Raw genomic sequence first — 20,703 nt, 5'->3', positions numbered from 1 at the left:
ATGAATAACATTGCTATTGATTACGCAAAGGACAGCAAATTAACCGACTTTGGAAAAGCAGTCCTATCAGACAGGTATTTAATAGAAAATGAAAGTTATCAAGACCTCTTTGCACGTATTACTAATTACTATTCTGATAATAAAGAACATGCGCAGCGTCTTTATGACTACATGAGCAACTTGTGGTTCATGCCTTCAACACCAATACTCAGCAATGGTGGCACCAAGAGAGGGTTGCCTATCTCTTGCTTTCTTAATGAAACCGAAGACAGCTTGCAGGGAATAGTTGATCTATGGAATGAAAATGTTTGGCTTGCTGCACGTGGTGGTGGAATAGGTAGTTATTGGGGAAATTTACGCTCAATAGGCGAAAGCGTAAAGGGTAGCGGCAAAACATCAGGAATTGTTCCATTTATTGTAGTGCAAAATGCTCTAACGCTTGCAATTAGTCAGGGATCCTTAAGGCGAGGAAGTTCAGCAGTCTATCTTCCTGTATCTCATCCGGAGATAGAAGAGTTTCTGGATTTGCGTAAGCCAACAGGCGGTGACCCAAATCGCAAAGCGTTAAATATACATCATGCTGTAATAGTAACAGATAAATTTATGCAGGCTGTTGAGAATGATCAAGAATGGAATTTAATAAGCCCTCACAACAATAAGGTTATTTCAACTGTAAAAGCGCGGGATATATGGATCAAAATATTAACAGCAAGAGTTGAAACTGGAGAACCTTACATTATTTTCCTTGATGCAACAAATAACAATAAGCCAGAATCTTACAAAAAGCTCAACTTAGACATCAAGATGTCAAATCTATGCAGTGAAATAACTTTAACCACAGGTTATGATCACCTGAATAAGTCACGCACTGCTGTGTGTTGTCTATCATCCGTAAACCTTGAGTACTACGAAGAATGGAAAGACAATAAACTCTTCATAGAAGATATAATGCGCTTTCTTGATAATGTATTGGAAGATTTCATAAATAAAGCACCGAATGAAATGCAGCGAGCAAAATATTCTGCAATAAGAGAACGCAGTATTGGTCTTGGTGTGATGGGCTTTCATTCATTTTTACAAAGCAAAATGGTTCCTTTTGAATCAGTAACAGCACAACAATGGAATAAAAAAATATTTAAGTATTTACGCGAGCAAGCAGATATAGTTTCTAAAAAATTAGCAGAAGAAAAGGGAGCATGTCCTGATGCCAAAGAAGTTGATCTAATGGAAAGGTTTACACACAAACTCGCTATTGCTCCTACTGCCTCGATCTCCATTATTGCAGGTAATACCTCCCCTGGAATAGAACCATACGCAGCAAACGTATTCATACAAAAGACACTTACAGGTTCATTTGTAGTGCGAAATAAATTCTTGCAAAAACTATTAGCAGAAAAAAATCAAGACAATGATAAAATATGGTCTTCAATTTCAACAAACGAGGGTTCCGTTCAGCATTTAGATTTTCTTAGTGAGCATGAAAAATTGACATTTAAAACAGCGTACGAGCTTGACCAAAGATGGATTATAGAACATGCAAGTGATAGAACTTCGTATATTTGTCAATCTCAATCAGTAAATCTGTTCTTACCTGCCAACGTACATAAACGTTACTTGCACAAAATACACATGCTTGCTTGGAAAAAAGGATTGAAGAGCTTATATTACTGCAGATCACAATCAATGCAGAGAGCCGATAAGGTCTCGCATGACATATTCAAAAAAAGTGAAATATTGCAACAAAAAACAGATATTGACTACGATGAATGTCTGTCATGCCAATAGCGGCCTTACTCAAAAAAAGTAGAGAGAAAGTTAAGCAAATGGGTAAATAGACTTCTTGCATAACCATATAACGCACTTTTATTGGGAATAGAAACGAAAAAACTTTCTTGACAAACTCCGCCAGCCCCCTTATCATGAAACTGAAGCTATTTATTTATCTTCGCAATCTGTGCAGGTTAATGACAAAAAACTTAGGGTATTTGGCGTCTCATGTTTAATTTTTCGCACTACGTGCATCGCATGTCTTTAAAAATTTCTAGGTTTTTACCTATATAAGCTGAAACGCGCTTACAAAGCGTTTAAGACAGCAAAAAACGTCAAATTGACAAGGGAGAATTTGAATACTAGCTACCCTAGGGTTTCTTTGCCTTTTTTCCTGCTTGGTAAATTTCTTAAACACTTGCGGTGTAGGTTAGTTGCAAGTTAAAAGCAGCTAAATCGCTCTTAATCAAGCGTTTTAGAATAAAAAAAACGCCGATATTTTAGTACATAGTAAATAGCCAACCACCATGGGGCTTCTTTTGCCTTTTTTTTCATTTGGTAAATCTTTTAATATTTATACGGAAGGTGTCATTCCAGCGCGTGACGCTGGAATCCAGCCTTTCTGCAATCTCATCGAAAACGTTGTATTTTAACGTAAAACACCTATTTTTATGCTTACCAACTTAATAAAATTCCTGGATCCCAGTGTCTGGGCACTGGGATGACACCATTCTTTTTTCTGGATTCAAGTAGTCAGGGCACTGGGATGACAGCTAGCCTGACAACCGTCATCCCGCTACGTGTTAGCGGCTGAGATACTGCGGCGGTATGACGTAGATTGCTGTCATTCCGCTACTAGTTAGCGCCGCAGCGGTATGGTGTAGGAAAATTAGCTATATAGCTAACTTGTACCACGCGTTAAAGCTTTTAAACAGGTCTTGGTTTACTTACTCCATTATTTTCTTTATTATCAGATATCATTTTAAATAATATGGAGGAGCAAATTGTCAGCAATTGCCATTATTGATTTTGGTTCACAGTTTACACAGCTTATCGCAAGACAAGTAAGAGGAATGGGTGTTTATTGTGAGATATTTCCAAGCAACATCAGTTTTGAAACAATATCAAAATTCAATGGGTTTATTCTCTCTGGAGGACCACAATCTGTAAATGATGATTGTTCTGAAACAAGTAGAGTAGTACATGAAATTATAAAACTTAATGAGGCAACAAACGTTCCTATACTTGGAATATGCTATGGACAGCAACTCATTTGTCATTATTTTGGAGCAAAAGTAAAAGAGAGTTTCAAACAGGAGTTTGGCAGAACTAAAATCAAGATACTAAAAGAATCCCCCATTATAAAGGATACCTGGAATGTTAATTCTGAAGTGGATGTATTAATGAACCATGCGGACAGTGTTGATACTATACCACAGGGATTTACTGTTATCGCATCAGGTGTGATAAATCAAACAATTGCAATGATTGTTAACGAACAGCGGAAGATTTACTGTACTCAATTCCATCCTGAAGTGAAGCCCACAACAAATGGCAGTAAATTGCTCTCTAACTTCTTGGATATTGCAAATTGCGAAAGAGACTGGACAATGAAGTCGTTTATTGAGGAGCAAAAGGAAAAAATCAAAAATGTAGTAGGAGAGAAAAAAGTAATCGCTGCAGTAAGTGGTGGGGTTGATTCAAGCGTTGCAGCGGCTCTCACACATAAAGCTATAGGAAAACAATTGAACTGTATTTTTATCGATACTGGGTTGTTACGCAAGAACCAAACCATCGCTATGTTGAAAGAGATTCCGATAAATTACGTTGATAAATCAAATTTATTTTTGAGTAGGTTGAAGGGAATAACTGATCCAGAAGAAAAGCGAAAAATTATCGGTAACACTTTTATTGAAGTGTTTGAAGAAGAAGCAAAAAAAATAGGTGATGTGGATTTTTTGATGCAAGGTACCATCTACTCTGATGTAGTTGAGTCAGGGCATGCCTCAGACAACACTAGTACAATTAAGTCTCACCATAATGTTGGTGGGTTGCCAGAAAAGATGAACCTGAAGCTAGTGGAGCCTTTACGCTACCTCTTTAAAGATGAGGTAAGGCTACTTGGAAAAGAAATTGGGCTTTCAGATGAGATAATATTTCAACATCCATTTCCTGGACCTGGACTTGCAGTGAGGATTATAAGTGAAGTCGATGAAGAAAAGGTGCGAATATTGCAAGAAGTAGATGAAATATATATTAATACGATGAAAAATTACGATCTATACGATAAGATATGGCAAGCTTTTGCTGTATTATTACCAATAAAAACTGTAGGCGTTATGGGAGATGGTCGTACGTATGGATATGTTTGTGCTTTAAGGGCTGTAACATCATCTGATGGTATGACAGCCGATGCATTTCCATTTGAAGATAAGGATCAACACTTGCTAGTATTTTGGGATTTTTTACGCAATGTCGGCAGTATAATTGTTAATAATGTTCCCGGAGTAAATAGAGTTGTTTATGATATCACTTCTAAACCACCCGCAACTATTGAGTGGGAGTAAATCAAAAAGATCCCGCTGCTTGTTAGCTGGATCTAGAGATACCGCGAATGAATCGCGGTATGACGGTTAATTTTCTTTATTTTGCTTATAATTTCCACAAGCAGTGCAAACATAAATGAAGAATACAAATATCCTTTTGGTAATTCTATATGAAATCCATGAAGTATGAGGTACACACCGACAAGTAAAATAAATAAAATGGCGATTATTTTTAACCCTGGGTTAGATTTGATTAACTGGGCGGTATAACTTGATAAAAACAGCATTGCTAGCATGGAAAATGTAAATGCTGTAGCAATTATTACCATGTTATAAGTTAGTGCTATAGCAGTTAATATCGAATCAACCGAAAAAACTAAATCTATTAATATAATTTGTAGCACAACTAAAAAAAATTTTGATTTAACGTTTGCTTTCTTTTTATTTTTCTTACATACAAAGATGTCATCCCGTAACTCCATAGAGCTCTTAACAATAAGGAATAATCCCCCTGCGATCATAAGTAAATCCCTTGCTGATGCAGTGTGAAATATAGGTTTTTGCATTGATAATATAGATGATGTAAAAAATAGTATTACAAAACGCATTAATAGTGCTAATCCAAGGCCCATAAGGCGCACTCTTTCTCTCAGCGCATTTGGTACCTTATCTATTGCTAGAGAAATAAAGATTAAATTGTCTACACTAAGTATAGTTTCAAGTAGTGTAAGTGTCAGTAAAGTCCAAGCATCAGTTAGCATTTTTGTTTCAAATTCGGTTCTTCTTACTCTACAATAGATGTGTAAAAATTAAGTGACTTCACTCAGAAGTTTTATAGCAGTTCTCCAGAAAAACAGGATATATAAAGTTCAGCAGCTTCTTCTATTTTCGTTTTTGAGCAAAATCAATAATAAGAGAGTTTCTTATTTTCATGCACGCAAATAAGATAAAGCCTTATTTTCATTTTTGACTTTATTTGAAAATAATATATACTATAAAAATAGTGTGCTAGGTTGAATGAATGTATATTAAAGGATCACCATCAGGCAAAGTATTCGCTGGTTATCAGGCATTTATACCAAGCCCCTTGCCACCAAAATTTGAATGGGACAATGATTTAGTGAATAGTCTTTAAACCCTTACTTTACTATAAGGAAAGTGGTTGAAAACTTAGGTGTCGTATTTACAACAGCCCAAAGAGCAATCGTAAAGCTTGAAGATTTAGGCATCGTTTCACAAACTTCTCAAGGAAAGAGAAATCGGGTTTATTGTGCAACTGATATTTTGAATATTCTAGAAGAACCAACTAAGATTACAGAGAACTTCGATAGCACATTGTAGCTATTGTGATGAATAAATTCAGCAAACAGCAAGCTTAAAGAGTCTGATCCAATGGACATGCTGAACAAAAAGTAAGGAGCTCCTTTTGGAGGATTATATTAACTTATTAATTAATTGCTTGACTTTTAGCAGGATTTATTATATTATTTATTAATGAGTAATGCAATCAAACCAAGGAGGATAGCATGATAAATAATTTGGATTCAATAATTCTTGGAATAAAAGATGGTGAAAAGGCGATTGAAGATTTAAGGGTTGTTCTTAAAAAAAGAAAAGAAGAAGTTATTACTACACAGACATTTAATTACGCTTTACAATGCCCACAAACTACAAAGGAAGCGATAGTACACGAAATTCTGCTTCATTTTATACAAAATCCTGGCGAGCAATCACTAGAACAAGTAATACAATACTTAGATGGAGCAATACAATCTAGGATATATGCAAAAAACAACCCAATAAGAAATCTAGATGAAGAATTTCGTACTCATATAAACTTTAAAGATGAAGAGGGAAATACATTACTACATCATGCAGTTATAGGTAATAAAACTGAAGAAATAACCACCCTTCTTGTTACATATAGTGCAAATCCTTTGATACAAAACGCGGATAATAAAATTCCTTCATATTTAGCTCAAGGAAAAACAAAAGAAGTGCTTATTAAAAGTATGAAAAAACAAGCTAATACGAAAAAAGAAAGCGCTATGGTAGGCAGTTTGGTGCCTGGCGTAATAATTGGTGGTTTTCTTGGTGTTGTACTTGGAGCTGGTGTGTGTGTTGCAGTAAGTCTTTCTGGTGGTATGATACTAGGTGTAATGATAGCATCTTCTCTTGTTGCTAGTATAGCTATTGAACTGGCCATGTATTTTTTGAGTCAAGACTATGAACAGGCTAAAGCGATAGAAAAAACTATTAGCACTGTTAGCTCTGAAATATCTGTTGATGATACAACTGCCGCTAATAAAAATAATAAAGAAGGGCCACAACTTACATATAGCTGACCCAAGCAACACGTCATACCGCGATTCATTCGCGGTATAGATTCCGCTAACTAGTAGCGGAATGACGAATATGTCGTTTTTCAAATTGTCGTAAGTCACTTTTTAGCTATAATACACACAAGGAGGGTGTCATCCCAGCGCCCCTATGATGTCATCCCAGTGCTTGACACTGGGATCCAGAAAAGTTTGCTTGTAAACTAGCATGGAAAGTAGCTGATCTTACACTAAATGAATGTTTTTGATGAGGTTGCATAGAAGCTGGATTCCAGCGTCACGCGCTGGAATGACAACTGCATTTTTTGTTTTTTTGTCATCAAATACTCCTACTCTTTATGTCATCCAAGTGTCCTGACTACTTGGATCCAAGAAATTTAATTGTTTCAAATTTTTCCCTCTATACACCTATTTAAAATTTATGTTATCCACATGTGCAATATAATCTATAATAACGTTTATCAATACAATATATTAAAAAATATTATGAGCTTCGTGAAAGAAAAAAACACCCCTGTGATGGAGCAGTATTTGAACCTGAAAGCTCAATACAAGGATCATCTGCTATTTTATAGGCTAGGAGATTTTTATGAATTGTTTTTCAATGATGCTATTAAAGCTGCGAAATTGCTGAATATAGTGCTAACCAAGAGAGGTAATTCGTGTGGGCAGGACATACCAATGTGTGGAGTGCCAGCACACAGTAGTGAATCTTACCTACACAAGCTAATAGATTTAGGATTCAAAGTAGCAATCTGTGACCAATTAGAAACTGCTGATGAAGCAAAAAAGAGGGGCTATAAATCCATAGTAAAACGTGATGTAGTGCGAGTTGTAACTCCAGGTACAATTATGGAAGATTCGCTACTGGAGGATAAAAGCAATAATTATCTCGCGTCCATAGTTGAACAAAATGACGAATATGCTATTAGTTGGCTTGAATTATCAACGGGAAAATTTTTTCACACTTTAACGAGTTTGAAAGCTCTAGATAGTGATTTATTGCGTATATCACCAAGAGAATTATTAATTTCTGAAAAATTCACTGAGGATGAAAAAATTAGATCGGTTTTAAAAAATTATAAAATATCAATTACACAACACGCCCAGAGTTTTTTTGAGTATAGTAAATCTCACAGAACGTTATGCGAGTTTTATAAAATCAGGGAACTTGGGAGTATAGGAAATTTCAGCAAAGTAGAAATCATGGCGTGCGGTGCACTGCTTGAATATGTCAGAGTAACACAAAGGGGCTCTATTCCAAGGCTTGAATTCCCAAAAACCTATAAGCAACAAAATTTCATGCTTATTGATGCTTCAGCAAGGAGAAATCTTGAGTTGTTTTCAACTCAATTTGGTGAAAAGAAAGGTTCACTAATTTCAGTTATTGATCACACAGTTACAGCCTCTGGTGGACGCCTGTTAAAACAAATGCTTGCTTCACCACTTGCTTGTTCTAAGGCAATTAACCTAAGGCTCAGCACCGCTCAATTTTTTGTAAATAATCATGATTCACGCAAAAAAATACGAGAGATATTATCTAACATTCCAGATATTGAGAGGTCTTTATCGCGCTTAATACTAGGACGTGGTTCACCAAAGGATATGAACCTATTAAAAATAGGCCTAGGAAAGACTTTAGAATTGTCTGAGTTCTTATGTAAAATTGAATCAGGTGAAAATGGATCTCTCCCACAACAATATGTCATCCAAACTGAGATCCAGCCAGCGCCACGCGCTGGAATGACAGTAAAATCAGACGAGAGTGAACTAAGCACAATACATAAAAGCCTTGGCAATCATAAAGACCTATTTGAACTGTTAAATAGTGCTATACTCGATAATAACCTCAGTTCCGTGAAAGAAGGAGGATTTACTCACTCAAAATACAACTCAGAATTATCTGAGTTATCCTACATATTAAATAATAGTAATAAACTAATAACCAAACTCCGTGAATCTTATCGCGACCTAACTGGCATTGCCGCACTCAAAATATTACACAACAACATACTTGGTTATTACGTTGAAGTGTCGGCAAATCACAAAATAACTTCGGATATATTTATTCATAGGCAAAGCTTAGCAAATAGCATGCGCTACACTACTAATGAATTGAAAGAACTAGAAAATAAAATTCTTACGGCACGTGATGCTGCAATCGGCTTAGAAATGAAAATTTTTAGTGAACTGTGTAGTGAAGTCGCTAAAGAATCTGAAAAAATTGCTCTTGCTGCAAATGCTTTGGCAAAACTTGATATTAGAACCGCATTTGCAGAGCTTGCAGTGCAAAATAATTACGTAAAACCCATTATTGATGACAGCAAAGAGTTCAATATCTGTAGCGGAAGACATCCAGTGGTTGAAGTTAACGATAAATTCATTGCAAATAGCATCAATTTAGCTGGTATACATCTAATTACTGGTCCTAATATGGCTGGAAAAAGCACTTTCTTGAGGCAAAACGCTCTCATTGCAATTTTAGCTCACATGGGGTCATTTGTGTCAGCAGAGAGTGCACATATTGGAGTGATTGACAAGATATTCAGCAGGGTTGGCGCAACGGATAATATAACAGCTGGTTATTCTACCTTCATGGTAGAGATGATCGAAACAGCAACGATAGTAAATCAGGCAACGGACCGTTCCTTGGTGATACTTGATGAAATTGGTAGGGGCACAGGGGTGTATGATGGATTATCTATTGCACAGGCGGTGATTGAACATATTCACAATGTAAATAAGTGCCGCGCCATTTTTGCAACTCATTATCATGAATTAACTAAAGTAAGCAAATACTTGAAGAACGTGAAATGTTTTTGTGTAAAAATAAGAGAGTGGAACGGAGAGGTTATTTTTCTACATGAAGTAATTGAAGGCATTGCAGATGAGTCATATGGAATACATGTAGCAAAACTTGCTGGTTTTCCTGATTCTGTTTTAAATAGAGCAAGTGAAGTGTTTGAGGAGCTGAAGGCTTGAATCATTATTATAAGTGAAGAATTACCTATACAATCGTGGTAGTAGCTATAGAAACGAAAAACTTACTTGACACCCTTCGCCAGCGCCCTTATCATGATAGTGAAGCTATTGTATTTGCTTTCGCCAATCTGCAGATTAAAAGGTAAGGATTACTTAATGTATTGGCGTCTTATGTTCAATTTTTTGCAGTATATAGATATTGTATGTCTTTACAAAACTTCATCTACATCTAGATTTTTATCTAAATAAGCTGAACGCGCTTATAAAGCGTTACAAGACATCAAAAAATGCCAATACTCGACAGAGATAGTAAAAGACTAGCTAACTCGGGGGTTCTTTGTCTTTTTTTCTGCTTAGTAAATTTCTTAAACATTTGCAGCGTAGGTTAGTTGCAATTAAAAGCAGCTGAATTTCGCTTGTCAAGCGTTTAAAACATAAAAAACGCCAATATTTTAAAGCGGATAATAACCTCAGGGCTTCTTTTGCCTTTTTTTTATTTGGTAAATTTCTTAATATTTATAGCTAACATGAAGCTAAGTACGAACTTTGTTAAACACAACAAATGGTGTCATCCCAGTGCTTGACACTGGGATCCAGGAATTTTATTAAGTTGGCGAGCATAAAAATAGCTGTTTTATCTTAAAATACAACATTTTAATGATTATGAAAAAGCTGGATTCCAGTGTCAAGCACTGGAATGACACCATTCTTTTTTCTGGATCCAAGTAGTCAGGGCACTGGGATGACAGGAGAAGGAAGCACTGGAATTGGGATGGAAAAGGCTATTTGTGTGATGCCAATGAGTGATAGAAAGTCCTACAATAAGTCATTAATTGCAAAAATTTAATATAAATTATAAAATAAATCCACTGAATAAAAAATATATGCTAATTAGTACAACATCAGAACTGGAGAATACATGTGAAGAGTTAATAGCAAAAAAGCCGAAATTTATAGCAGTTGACACGGAGTTCATTAGAAATAATTTAATCTACTACCCAAAATTATCGTTAATTCAAATTTCTTACGGAGAGAAGAGTTTTATTGTAGACGCATTAGTGCCAGAAATTGATTTATCATTCATTAAGAAAATAATGCTAAATCAGGGGATAACCAAAGTGTTTCATAGCTGCCGGCAGGATATAGAATCCTTACTCACTGTGTTTAAATGTATTCCCACTCCCATTTTTGATACCCAAGTTGCTGCTATGTTTTGTCATTATTATCATGACTTTATTGGTTACTCAAAAGTAGTGGAGCAATATCAAGGAATAGCACTGGATAAAATTAAAACTAAAAATTCAGATTGGTTAAGGCGTCCGTTGTCCGAAGATCAGTTAGATTATGCAGTAAACGACGTGGTACACCTATATGACCTATACCAAATATTGTGCAATAAACTTGAAGAAAATAATAGGATGGGTTGGTTTCAAGAAGAGATGGAATCAACAGTTGATATAAATAAGTATTTACATAGCCCAAAAGATGCATGGAAGAGGATTAAATTTAATTATGAAGTAAATCCAAGATTGATACTAACTGTTAAAGCAGTTAGTGAGTGGCAAGAAACCTTAGCACAGCGCTATAATATGAACCGTAATAAAATAATCAATAATGCTGTAATAGCTGATTTTATTGAAAAAAATGTAGAGCATGTTGATGAGATTTTAGATGATCTCAAGAGGAATACAAAAAATATAAAAGATGCGGATTTACTAGAGTTTGTGAATATTTTTAATGAAAATGAGAGAAATTGGATGCAGCAAAACAACACCTTATCGAGTAATTATGACAAATCTGTACTTGATATACTCTCAATTATTTTAGATAGTAAATGTAAAGAAAGTAACATATCAAGGAAATTAGTTTCTTCAAAAGATGAGTTAACCGGGTCAATATCTGGACAGACAGATAAATTATTCAAGGGATGGAGATATGATTTTTTTGGCAGGTCAGTTGAATCATTTTTGAACACAAGCTCAAAATTTGAGATTTCAGCAGTGAAATCCGCAAATAATATAACCAAAATTCAGAGTAATTTAGTGGAGAATAACTGTTGCTAAAGTAACTTAGATTTATCGACAATCGTCATCCCGCTACGTGTTAGTGGCTAAGAGATACCGCGGCGGTATGACGGTTAAGTAGGGTGTCATCCCAGTGCCCTGACTACTTGGATCCAGGAAAATTGATTGTAAACGAGCAAACATTTTCGATAAAATTACCAAAAAGCTAGATCCCAGTGTCTGGGCACTGGGATGACACCATAGGGGGCTACTTGGATGACAGGAGAAGGAGGCTACTTAGAGGACTAAAAAAGGATGTCATTCCAGTGCTTGACACTGGAATCCAGTTTTCCATATAATCTCATCGAAAGCGTTGTAACCACTTTCCGTGCTAGTTTACAAGCAAACTTTCCTGGATCCCAGACTGGGATGACACCATTATAGAGTGAACCAGTGTCAACTTAGGATGACACCCTGACAACCGTCATCCCGCTGCTTGTTAGCGGGATCTAGAGATACCGCGGCGGTATGACGTAGAGCTACGTGTTTAGGTTTAATGAATCCACTATTTTTTTTACTTGAGAAAAAACATACTCTTTGCTTACACTGGTATCGATAATAAAGTCACTCATCTTCTTTTTCTCCTCAATAGATAACTGAACATCGGAGATTAGATTAAGCTTTTCTTTATCTATGTTGCGTTCGTTAAGTCTTTGAGCTTGCACAACGCTATCTGCATGAACAAAAACAATAAGGTCGCAATATAAATAAAATTTTGTTTCTAATAGAAGTGGCACATCTAAAACTAAAAGTTTTCTATCGATCTTTTTTTCCTTGGCAATAAAAAATTCTAATTCACGCAGCACAGCAGAGTGAACCAAAGATTGAAATTGTTTCCAACTTTCATCATAGGCTAAAAAATATTTAGACAGTACTGTTCTATCTATTTCATCATTTGCCACCACTCCAGGAAAATTTTTCTCTGCATAACTTATTATGCTTTTATCCACTTTATAAAGTTGGTGTACAACAGAATCAGCATCAAATACAGCAGCACCAAACTCTTTAAAGTAATTGGCTACAAAGCTCTTTCCTACTCCAATCCCACCTGTTAAACCTATAATCATATAGCAAAATGCATTAACTTCTTTTGAAACTATAGCTAAGGTTTCTCTATATATATTAACTAGATTTTCTAGATCCCAATGTCAAGCACAGTTATCTAAGTGGAGAAAGTCACCTCTCCCCACTCGACTTCAAAACCGGACTTGTGACTTTCACCACATCCGGCTTCTCTCTAACTTGGTGTTTGTCATACATACTTCTCCATGTAATTAACATTTCAAAGCTTGGTAAATTTGTTTTTATAGCTTAAATACAGCATTCTCTATATTACTAGAGAAGTCGTATTCATTCATACCTAACACTTAATGTTGGCTCATAACATATTAACCACTACTCACAACTTTACCTTCCAAATTACAGTGTCCACGTCAGCATATCCTAAACATTACTTTAGGCCTTGGCTTCTTAGACAATCCCTCATTATAGGTGCATACGGGTGGCTCCCTGCTTAAAGAATAAGAGCATCTATAATGTTACTCCGTTCCATGAAATTGTTTCATGTTAGACTTAGGTTCCAACTTTTTGCCGGGAGATGGGAAACATCTTAATCAGACCAGTCAAGTTCTAATTATCCACTTTCTCCGTACCTTTTGGTCTATGCGTTAATCAACCTTATTTCGCATATCGTTCGTTACGACAATTCAGGCATTGGTTCCTCTCGTAACCATATCTAACTCTGTTTGCAGGGATTCACTATAAGGTTTAGTGTTACCTGCTTTTATCTCATGCTTGCATCCTAGAGGTTGCCACTCTCTAAAATGTGAGACATACATTACCCCCGATGTCTAGGGAAGATGGAATTTTACCATCACAAAATCACGACTTTCGGGTCGCACTAACTATACGAACATTTATTTGCGAAGGCAGTGTGTTAAATGTTATAGCCGATTTTGCCTCAAACACAAAGATGTCATCCCAGTGCCCAGACACTGGGATCCAGGAAAATTGATTGTGCACTATAGCAACATTTTTGATCAAAAACTGGATTCCAGTGTCAAGCACTGGAATGACACCCTTCCGGTGGAAATTGCTCTCAAACTACAATATTTGTGCAGCGTGGATAGGATAGGCTTTGTTAGCTATAGAGGCTCTGATGATACAAGAAAAAATAAACAGCTATCATTTTTTTAGTAATTAAGTAAAATAGAGTGAAAGATTGCGAGGAAGTTTTGAAAAATAAGATAAAAAAGATAGTAATTTCAGGAAAGGAAGTGTGGCCAATCATCGAGGGCGGCAAAGGCATTGCAGTTAGTGATGGAAGATCAAGCGGAGCATTTGCTGCAGCAGATGCTGTGGGTACATTTTCTGGTGCAAATGCTAAGCTTATTGATGATAATGGTGAGTTAGTGCCACTGATTTACAAAGGCAAAACAAGAAATGAAAAGCATAATGAATTGATTGAGTATAGTATTAAAGCTGGAATTAGTCAGGCAAAAATAGCAAATGAAATATCAAAAGGCCATGGAAGAATACACATGAATGTACTTTGGGAGATGGGGGCAGCAGAACGCGTGCTTCATGGCATATTGGAAAGAGCAAAAGGCTTAGTTCATGGTATTACCTGCGGTGCTGGTATGCCTTATAGGCTTGGGGAAATTGCAGCTAAATATCAGGTTTATTATTACCCTATTATCTCATCAGTGCGTGCTTTTAAAGCATTATGGAAACGTACTTACCAAAAAATATCTTCCTATTTGCTTGGTGGAGTAGTGTATGAAGATCCATGGCTTGCTGGAGGGCACAATGGACTGAGTAACAGTGAAGACCCAGAGCTACCACAGGCTCCATTTGAAAGAGTTGCAGAGCTTAGATCTTTCATGAACGAGATCGGTCTTTCAGAAACACCAATTGTTATGGCAGGAGGAGTATGGCATTTGAAAGATTGGAAACATTGGTTTGACAATCTGCAAATTGGACCAATAGCTTTTCAGTTTGGCACTCGTCCACTTTTGACGAAAGAAAGCCCAATTTCTGCAGAGTGGAAAAAGAAGCTACTCACTTTAGAAGAAGGTGATGTATTTTTAAATAAATTCAGTCCAACAGGGTTTTACTCATCTGCAGTAAAAAATAACTTCATACGTGAGTTGCAGGAACGGAATTCACGTCAAATAAAGTTTTCAGAAAATGCTAGCGAAGAATTTAATAATGAATTTGCAATGGGTAGCAGAGGTAGAAAGATCTACCTTACTGCAAAAGACAAAGAACTGGCAAATACATGGACTAAAGCAGGGTATACAAAAGCAATGAAAACTCCAGATACAACTGTTATTTTTGTGACGCCAGGCAGGTTTGCAGAGATAAGACAAGATCAAATCAATTGTATGGGATGCTTAAGTCATTGTTTGTTTAGCAATTGGAAAGATCATGGTGACCATTCAACAGGACGAAAGCCAGATCCGCGTAGTTTTTGCATACAAAAAACACTGCAAAACGTTATACACGATGGTGATATTGAGAACGAACTCATGTTTTCCGGGCACAATGTGTACAAATTTAAGCAAGATCCATTTTATGAGAATGGCTACGTACCGGCAGTAAAAGAACTGGTGGAAAGGATATTGACTGGGTATTGAGTCAACAGTGGGTCGAGTAGACCAGTGGAACTTCCCCCCCAGCCCCTCACAGAACTGTGCATGAACCTCTCGATTCACACAGCTCCCATTATTCAGTACTTTGATTACCATACCAACCTCCAGTGGTAAAAAGTATTCGGATTTTCTGTTCTCATTTTTCCTAGAAGTTTCCTTGCTAGTCTTTTTCCAATCAGATATTTCTTACTTACCCACTTTTCTAGATGCCGCTCTACATTATTAAGAAGTTTATACATCTCCGTTTGGTAAAACCTGCCATAATACTGACACCAGCCTCTGACTATTGGATTTACTTCCTTTGATATTTCCTCCAACTTCTTTCCTGTAAATCTATGTATTTTCCATGACCTTATGGTTTGAGTGATCTTTTTCTTGGCCTTATTGCTAATTGCAGGTAGAAATCCAACAAAATATTCTCCTATTTTGCTCTTTGCTCCTCTAGGTCTAAAGGTATATCCTAGAAAATCAAAGCTTTGTATAGGAAATGTATTCTTCCTGTTGCTATTCTTACAGTACACTATCCGTGTCTTTTCGGGATGCAACTTTAGCTTATACTCAGCCAATCTTTCTTCAATCTTTACTCTCATAAAGTCTGCCTGTCTCTTAGTTTTGCAGTGCACTATTGCATCATCAACATACCTTTCAAATGGTATTGTGGGGTAGTTTTGCCTCATCCACATATCAAACGCATGATGCATAAATATGTTAGAAATGATTGGGCTTACAGAACCTCCTTGCGGAACTCCCTTATTCCTCACTTCCCTAGTGCCATCTGCTTGTTGAATAGGGGCTTTCATCCACCTCTCAACATACAGTATGACCCATTTGCAGTTTGTATATTTCTTGATAGCTTGCAAAACTAATTCGTGATCCAGATTGTCGAAAAATCCAGATATATCAAGATCTATCGTCCAATCGTACCTCCAGCATCTCTTGCGTGCTGTATCTACCGCATCCAGTGCAGATTTATTCGGTCTATAACCATATGAATCCTCGTGGAATTTTGGCTCTACTAGCGGCTCAAGATACATAGAAGCTGCCGTTTGCCCTATCCTGTCGAATACTGAAGGAACACCTAAAATTCTTTGTCCTTCTCCCGTATCCTTCGGTATTGCTACAGCTTTTACTGGCTCTGGAAAATAACTTCCGGATGACATCCGATTCCATAGTTTGTACAGATTATCTTTTAGATTTTCCTCAAACTTTGTTATCGAAACCTCATCTACACCTGCAGCACCTTTATTTTTCGATACTTGTTTATAAGCTCTCCAAATAAGTTGTTTCGGTATATCAAAAGACTTTGTTTTATTCATTAACTCCTCCCTTTCGGTTGATAAATAATTAAAACTAAATAACTCAGCCCCTTCGCTCCATTTCCATTACAGAAACTTCTTCGCTACTACGAGCCGATCCGCCCCTGTTTTCCGCATCAGTACTCTCATCCTTAGAGTTTAGCTCCTCGAATTTCTCCCTTATCATCGAAACGACAGGTTCCCGCAGTTCCACACAATAGCCTAAAATAGATTCACGCCACCTCTATGCCGGACGCCACCTATCCAGTAAACAAGTTCCTGATAGGTTTATCCCAAGAGATTCAGGAGCCCATGGTTTTGACGTCGTCTTTGGAATTTCGACACTTCATCAGTGGTTCATTTTCATTCACCTCTCTATTTTACACATGATGCATAATTGCACCTTTTCCATAACGCTCACTACCATAGCTCTTTACCACAGCAGCTTATGGCTGTTTGAAGCCTATTCTTGCAAACCGACTTCAAGGGGCCCACCCTCATCTATTGTGCAGCTTTGCACTTAGTTTGCTCATTTTTTTTTTTTTAAGCATTCTTTGTGTCTCTACGGCACACCCTGAAAAGTCCATTTTTCACTTTATAAAATGTTTATATTTTACTACCTACTTTATTTGAATAAGTTCTTCTGCCACACTTGAACGAATATCAAAAAAGATTGAATATTTGTATAGAATAGTGTATAATTATTAATCTTTTCTCAGTATTTTTACTATGGCTTTATCTAAGTTTCTCGACCCCAAGCTGGATTTAACCTTCAAAAAAATATGTAGGGTCGAGAACTGGCGCGCCTACTTTAGGGTTTGGTGGCTGATCCATTGTTTTCACAATAGGCCTCAATCCAAATTCCCATGTTAACGTTTCCAGCTCCCGCCTCGTCAAACGCAGCATCCGCACTACGCTTTCCTAGCAGATTCTTTACCAAAGTTTATAACATATTGTGCTGGTGATGCTTTCGGTTTGTAATACCTTATTCTGTAGTCTGAATATAGACCCAGCGTTTTGTATATCCATTCGCTACTCCACTTCTTCCAACCAAACCCTTTCTGACCTTACCCAGAAAAAGTGGAGAGAAAGTTTGGAATGTTTTTTACAAAAAGAATGATGCATCAAATTGTTCTGGAATGCAATAGTTAATAGTGACGTTGTTTGTTATAAAAAATTTCTATGTATTCAAATATTGCAGTTCTAGTTTGTTGAGCAGAGTGTTGTGAAGTATCAATAAGTATTTCTCTTTTCAATGAGCTAAAGAAGCTTTCTGCAACAGAATTGTCGTAACAACAGCCTTTATTACTCATCTATATTCTTTACAGCTAAGAGATATTGATACCCTTGCGCAGTATATTGTGAACCTTGGTCACTGTGCAGCAGTAGATTTTTAACAGGTTTACGCCTATTAATGGCCATTAATAAAGAGTTCATAACCAATTGTTTATTTATTGCACTACTCATTAACTACCATACGTGAGAATTATTGCTGCCAAATATAGCCATCCCTCCTTGGTTTTGATGTAAGTAATCCCATACTTTATTTGGTTGATCAACAATAAAGTTTTGATCTAGTATATTGGGAGCTACAGCTCTATTATCTGTTCGTTGTTTTTTAATTTTAAACTTTCTTCTCAGTATAGCCCTGATGTCATTTTTCTGCATAATACTTTGCACCGTTTTCAAATTGCAACTTTTACCCAAAGCCTTCAATTCAGCATGAATTTTAGGAGCTCCATATCTACATTTAGAAACTTGATATATTTTTTGAATAGCTGCGAGTAGCTCATTATTTGCTGATTCTCTACTGCTTATTTTTCTTGTGGTCCACTTATAGTAGCCACTAGCAGAAAATCCTACATAATTCCTGTACTTTATAGCAGTTACTATATAAAAAAATATTTTACTCTTTTTGACTGGCCAGGGCTTTTTTTTAAATGTCTCTTTCCCTTGTTACTCTTGCTAACTCTCTTTGTAAATCAAACCTCTCTTTGTCGTAAGGAGCCATGTTACCTCTACCTGGAAATGCTTCTGCTGCCGACTTTTTTTCGTTGTGTTTCTTTATCCATTTTCCTAATAAACCACCCTTTATTCCTAAATCCTTTGCTGTTTTTGTAATTGTTTGACCTGCCTTTCTTTGTTCATTTGCCAGTTTAACAGCTTCCAATTTGAATTCTGCTGTGTATTCTCTTACCATTTCTAATCCTCCAAAATTTTATTTTACCCAAAAAAACTCTTTTCTTTCTCTCCACTTTTTCTGGGTAAGGTCAGTTTATCTTGTCTACCTATTTTGCCACTCTGCTGAACAGATACACTCAACTAATGGTCAATACATCTTCTATTAAAAATTGTACAAATTCATTGCCATTCCAGTAATTCATAGAGATTTTACCCAAAATAGCTTTAACATTACCCTGCATGATAGCAGAGCCAAGATGAGTATTTGCAGAACGAAATGCAATAGCTCTTACCATAACATTATCATCAGCAATAAAACATTTTATATGGTCAACTCCTATAACTTCAGGCTTTCTTATCTTTGCTCCCTGAATGATAAACCTTGGTTCAGGATTTCCAACTCCAAATGGTCCTAAGCGTTGCAATTGATTCCATAAAGACAAGTTTATTGCTTTAGCAGTTACTATACTATCAGCTTTTAAAGTTTTCTCATTTATAGAATTTGAAAATCTTTCAGTAAAAAAATCATGCAAATCATTTATTTTGTCTTCTTTAATTGAAAATCCTGCCGCCATACTATGGCCACCACCTTCAATAATCAAATTTATAAACTTTGCGGAAAGGACTGCAGCACCGATATCAACTCCCAAAATTGATCTACAGCTTGCTTTTCCTATTCCATTATTTAAAGATATCACTACTGTTGGCAAGTGAAACTGCTCCTTTAGCCTTGATGCAATTATACCAATTACTCCCTGGTGCCAATTGCCACTTATCATTATAAAATTCGCACCTGATTGGGCAGACTTTTCCGCTTGTGCTGTAGCTTCCAAGAGAGCCTCATTTTCTAACACTTTTCTTGCATTATTCAAATCTATTAATTTTAGCGCGATTGAATGTGCCTCTTCATCATCATCGGTGGAAAGCAACCTTGCACCAAGCGATGCTTCTCCAATTCTTCCTCCAGCATTTATGCATGGCCCAATACTAAACCCTAATCGAGAAACACTTGGTTTTTCAAGGATTCCCAAAGCATCAAATAAAACACGCAAGCCAACGTTTTTTCTTGTTGACATAACTTTTAATCCTTGTGAGACAAGTGCTCTATTGAGGCCTGTGATCTGCATAACATCACAGACAGTTCCCAGGGCAACCAAATCCAATAGATCAAATAAATCTGGTTCTTTTTTGTTGGTAAAAAATCCTTGCTCACGTAGGCTTTTATTAAGAGCAACAATTAGCAGGAATGACACTCCAACTGCTGCTAGGTTATTATAAGGAGAGCTCTCATCAAGGCGGTTTGGATTCACAACTGCTACGGCGCTTGGTAATTTTTCCGTACCAAGGTGATGGTCAACAACTATAATATCAAGACCAAAAGCCTTTGCATCTTCTATTGGTTGATATGCAAGCGTACCACAATCAACGGAAATACATAAATCAATTCCATTCTTTTTAAGTTGTAATAAAGCATCTGTGTTTAATCCATAGCCCTCATCAACACGATCTGGTATGTAGATTATAGAGTGTATATCGATTGCTCTCAGGTACCTGTTAATCAATGCTGACGACGTTGCACCATCAACATCATAGTCACCAAATATTGCAAGGTTTTCATCATTTTTTATTGCCCGTATTATACGAGAAACAGCTTTATCCATATCAAGAAGGTGAAAGGGATCTGGTAATAGCGATCTGATTAGTGGATATAAGAAGTCGCTTGCATTTTCTATGTTAACACCACGAGTAACCAATATTCTTGCTAATATTTCTGGTAACTCAAATCTCTGTGTAAGAGTTAAGATTTGCCTTTGATCTGCTTCTTGCAACTTCCACAATGCATTTGTTATGCTGCGCTTTTCAATTTCAAGTAGCAT

General features: G+C 36.6%; 5 protein-coding genes across 5 annotated transcripts; 2 read left to right on the top strand and 3 right to left on the bottom strand.

Moving 5' to 3' along the window:
• LOC136412544 (ribonucleoside-diphosphate reductase large chain-like) lies at positions 1-1,785 on the top strand. Its single transcript, XM_066395623.1, has one exon. It carries the CDS (start codon positions 1-3, stop codon positions 1,783-1,785), a length of 1,785 nt encoding a protein of 594 aa, XP_066251720.1.
• Positions 1,786-10,518: 8,733 nt separating this feature from the next.
• Positions 10,519-11,697, top strand: LOC136412542 (ribonuclease D-like). Its single transcript, XM_066395622.1, has one exon. It carries the CDS (start codon positions 10,519-10,521, stop codon positions 11,695-11,697), a length of 1,179 nt encoding a protein of 392 aa, XP_066251719.1.
• Positions 11,698-12,176: 479 nt separating this feature from the next.
• Dpck (Dephospho-CoA kinase) lies at positions 12,177-12,957 on the bottom strand. Its single transcript, XM_066395621.1, has 2 exons — positions 12,878-12,957; positions 12,177-12,810 (listed from the first exon to the last, which is right to left on the bottom strand). The coding sequence occupies exons 1-2, from the start codon at positions 12,955-12,957 to the stop codon at positions 12,177-12,179; spliced, it is 714 nt and encodes a 237-aa protein (XP_066251718.1).
• A 2,482-nt stretch (positions 12,958-15,439) lies between these two features.
• Positions 15,440-16,666, bottom strand: LOC136412540 (protein YkfC-like). The gene has a single exon (XM_066395620.1). The coding sequence runs from the start codon at positions 16,664-16,666 to the stop codon at positions 15,440-15,442; it is 1,227 nt and encodes a 408-aa protein (XP_066251717.1).
• Positions 16,667-18,963: 2,297 nt separating this feature from the next.
• Positions 18,964-20,703, bottom strand: LOC136412539 (single-stranded-DNA-specific exonuclease RecJ-like). The gene has a single exon (XM_066395619.1). It carries the CDS (start codon positions 20,701-20,703, stop codon positions 18,964-18,966), a length of 1,740 nt encoding a protein of 579 aa, XP_066251716.1.

Source organism: Euwallacea similis, chromosome 12 (assembly GCF_039881205.1).
Source record: "Euwallacea similis isolate ESF13 chromosome 12, ESF131.1, whole genome shotgun sequence".
Classification (NCBI taxonomy): domain Eukaryota; kingdom Metazoa; phylum Arthropoda; class Insecta; order Coleoptera; family Curculionidae; genus Euwallacea; species Euwallacea similis.
This window is presented reverse-complemented; position numbering and strand designations above follow the sequence as displayed.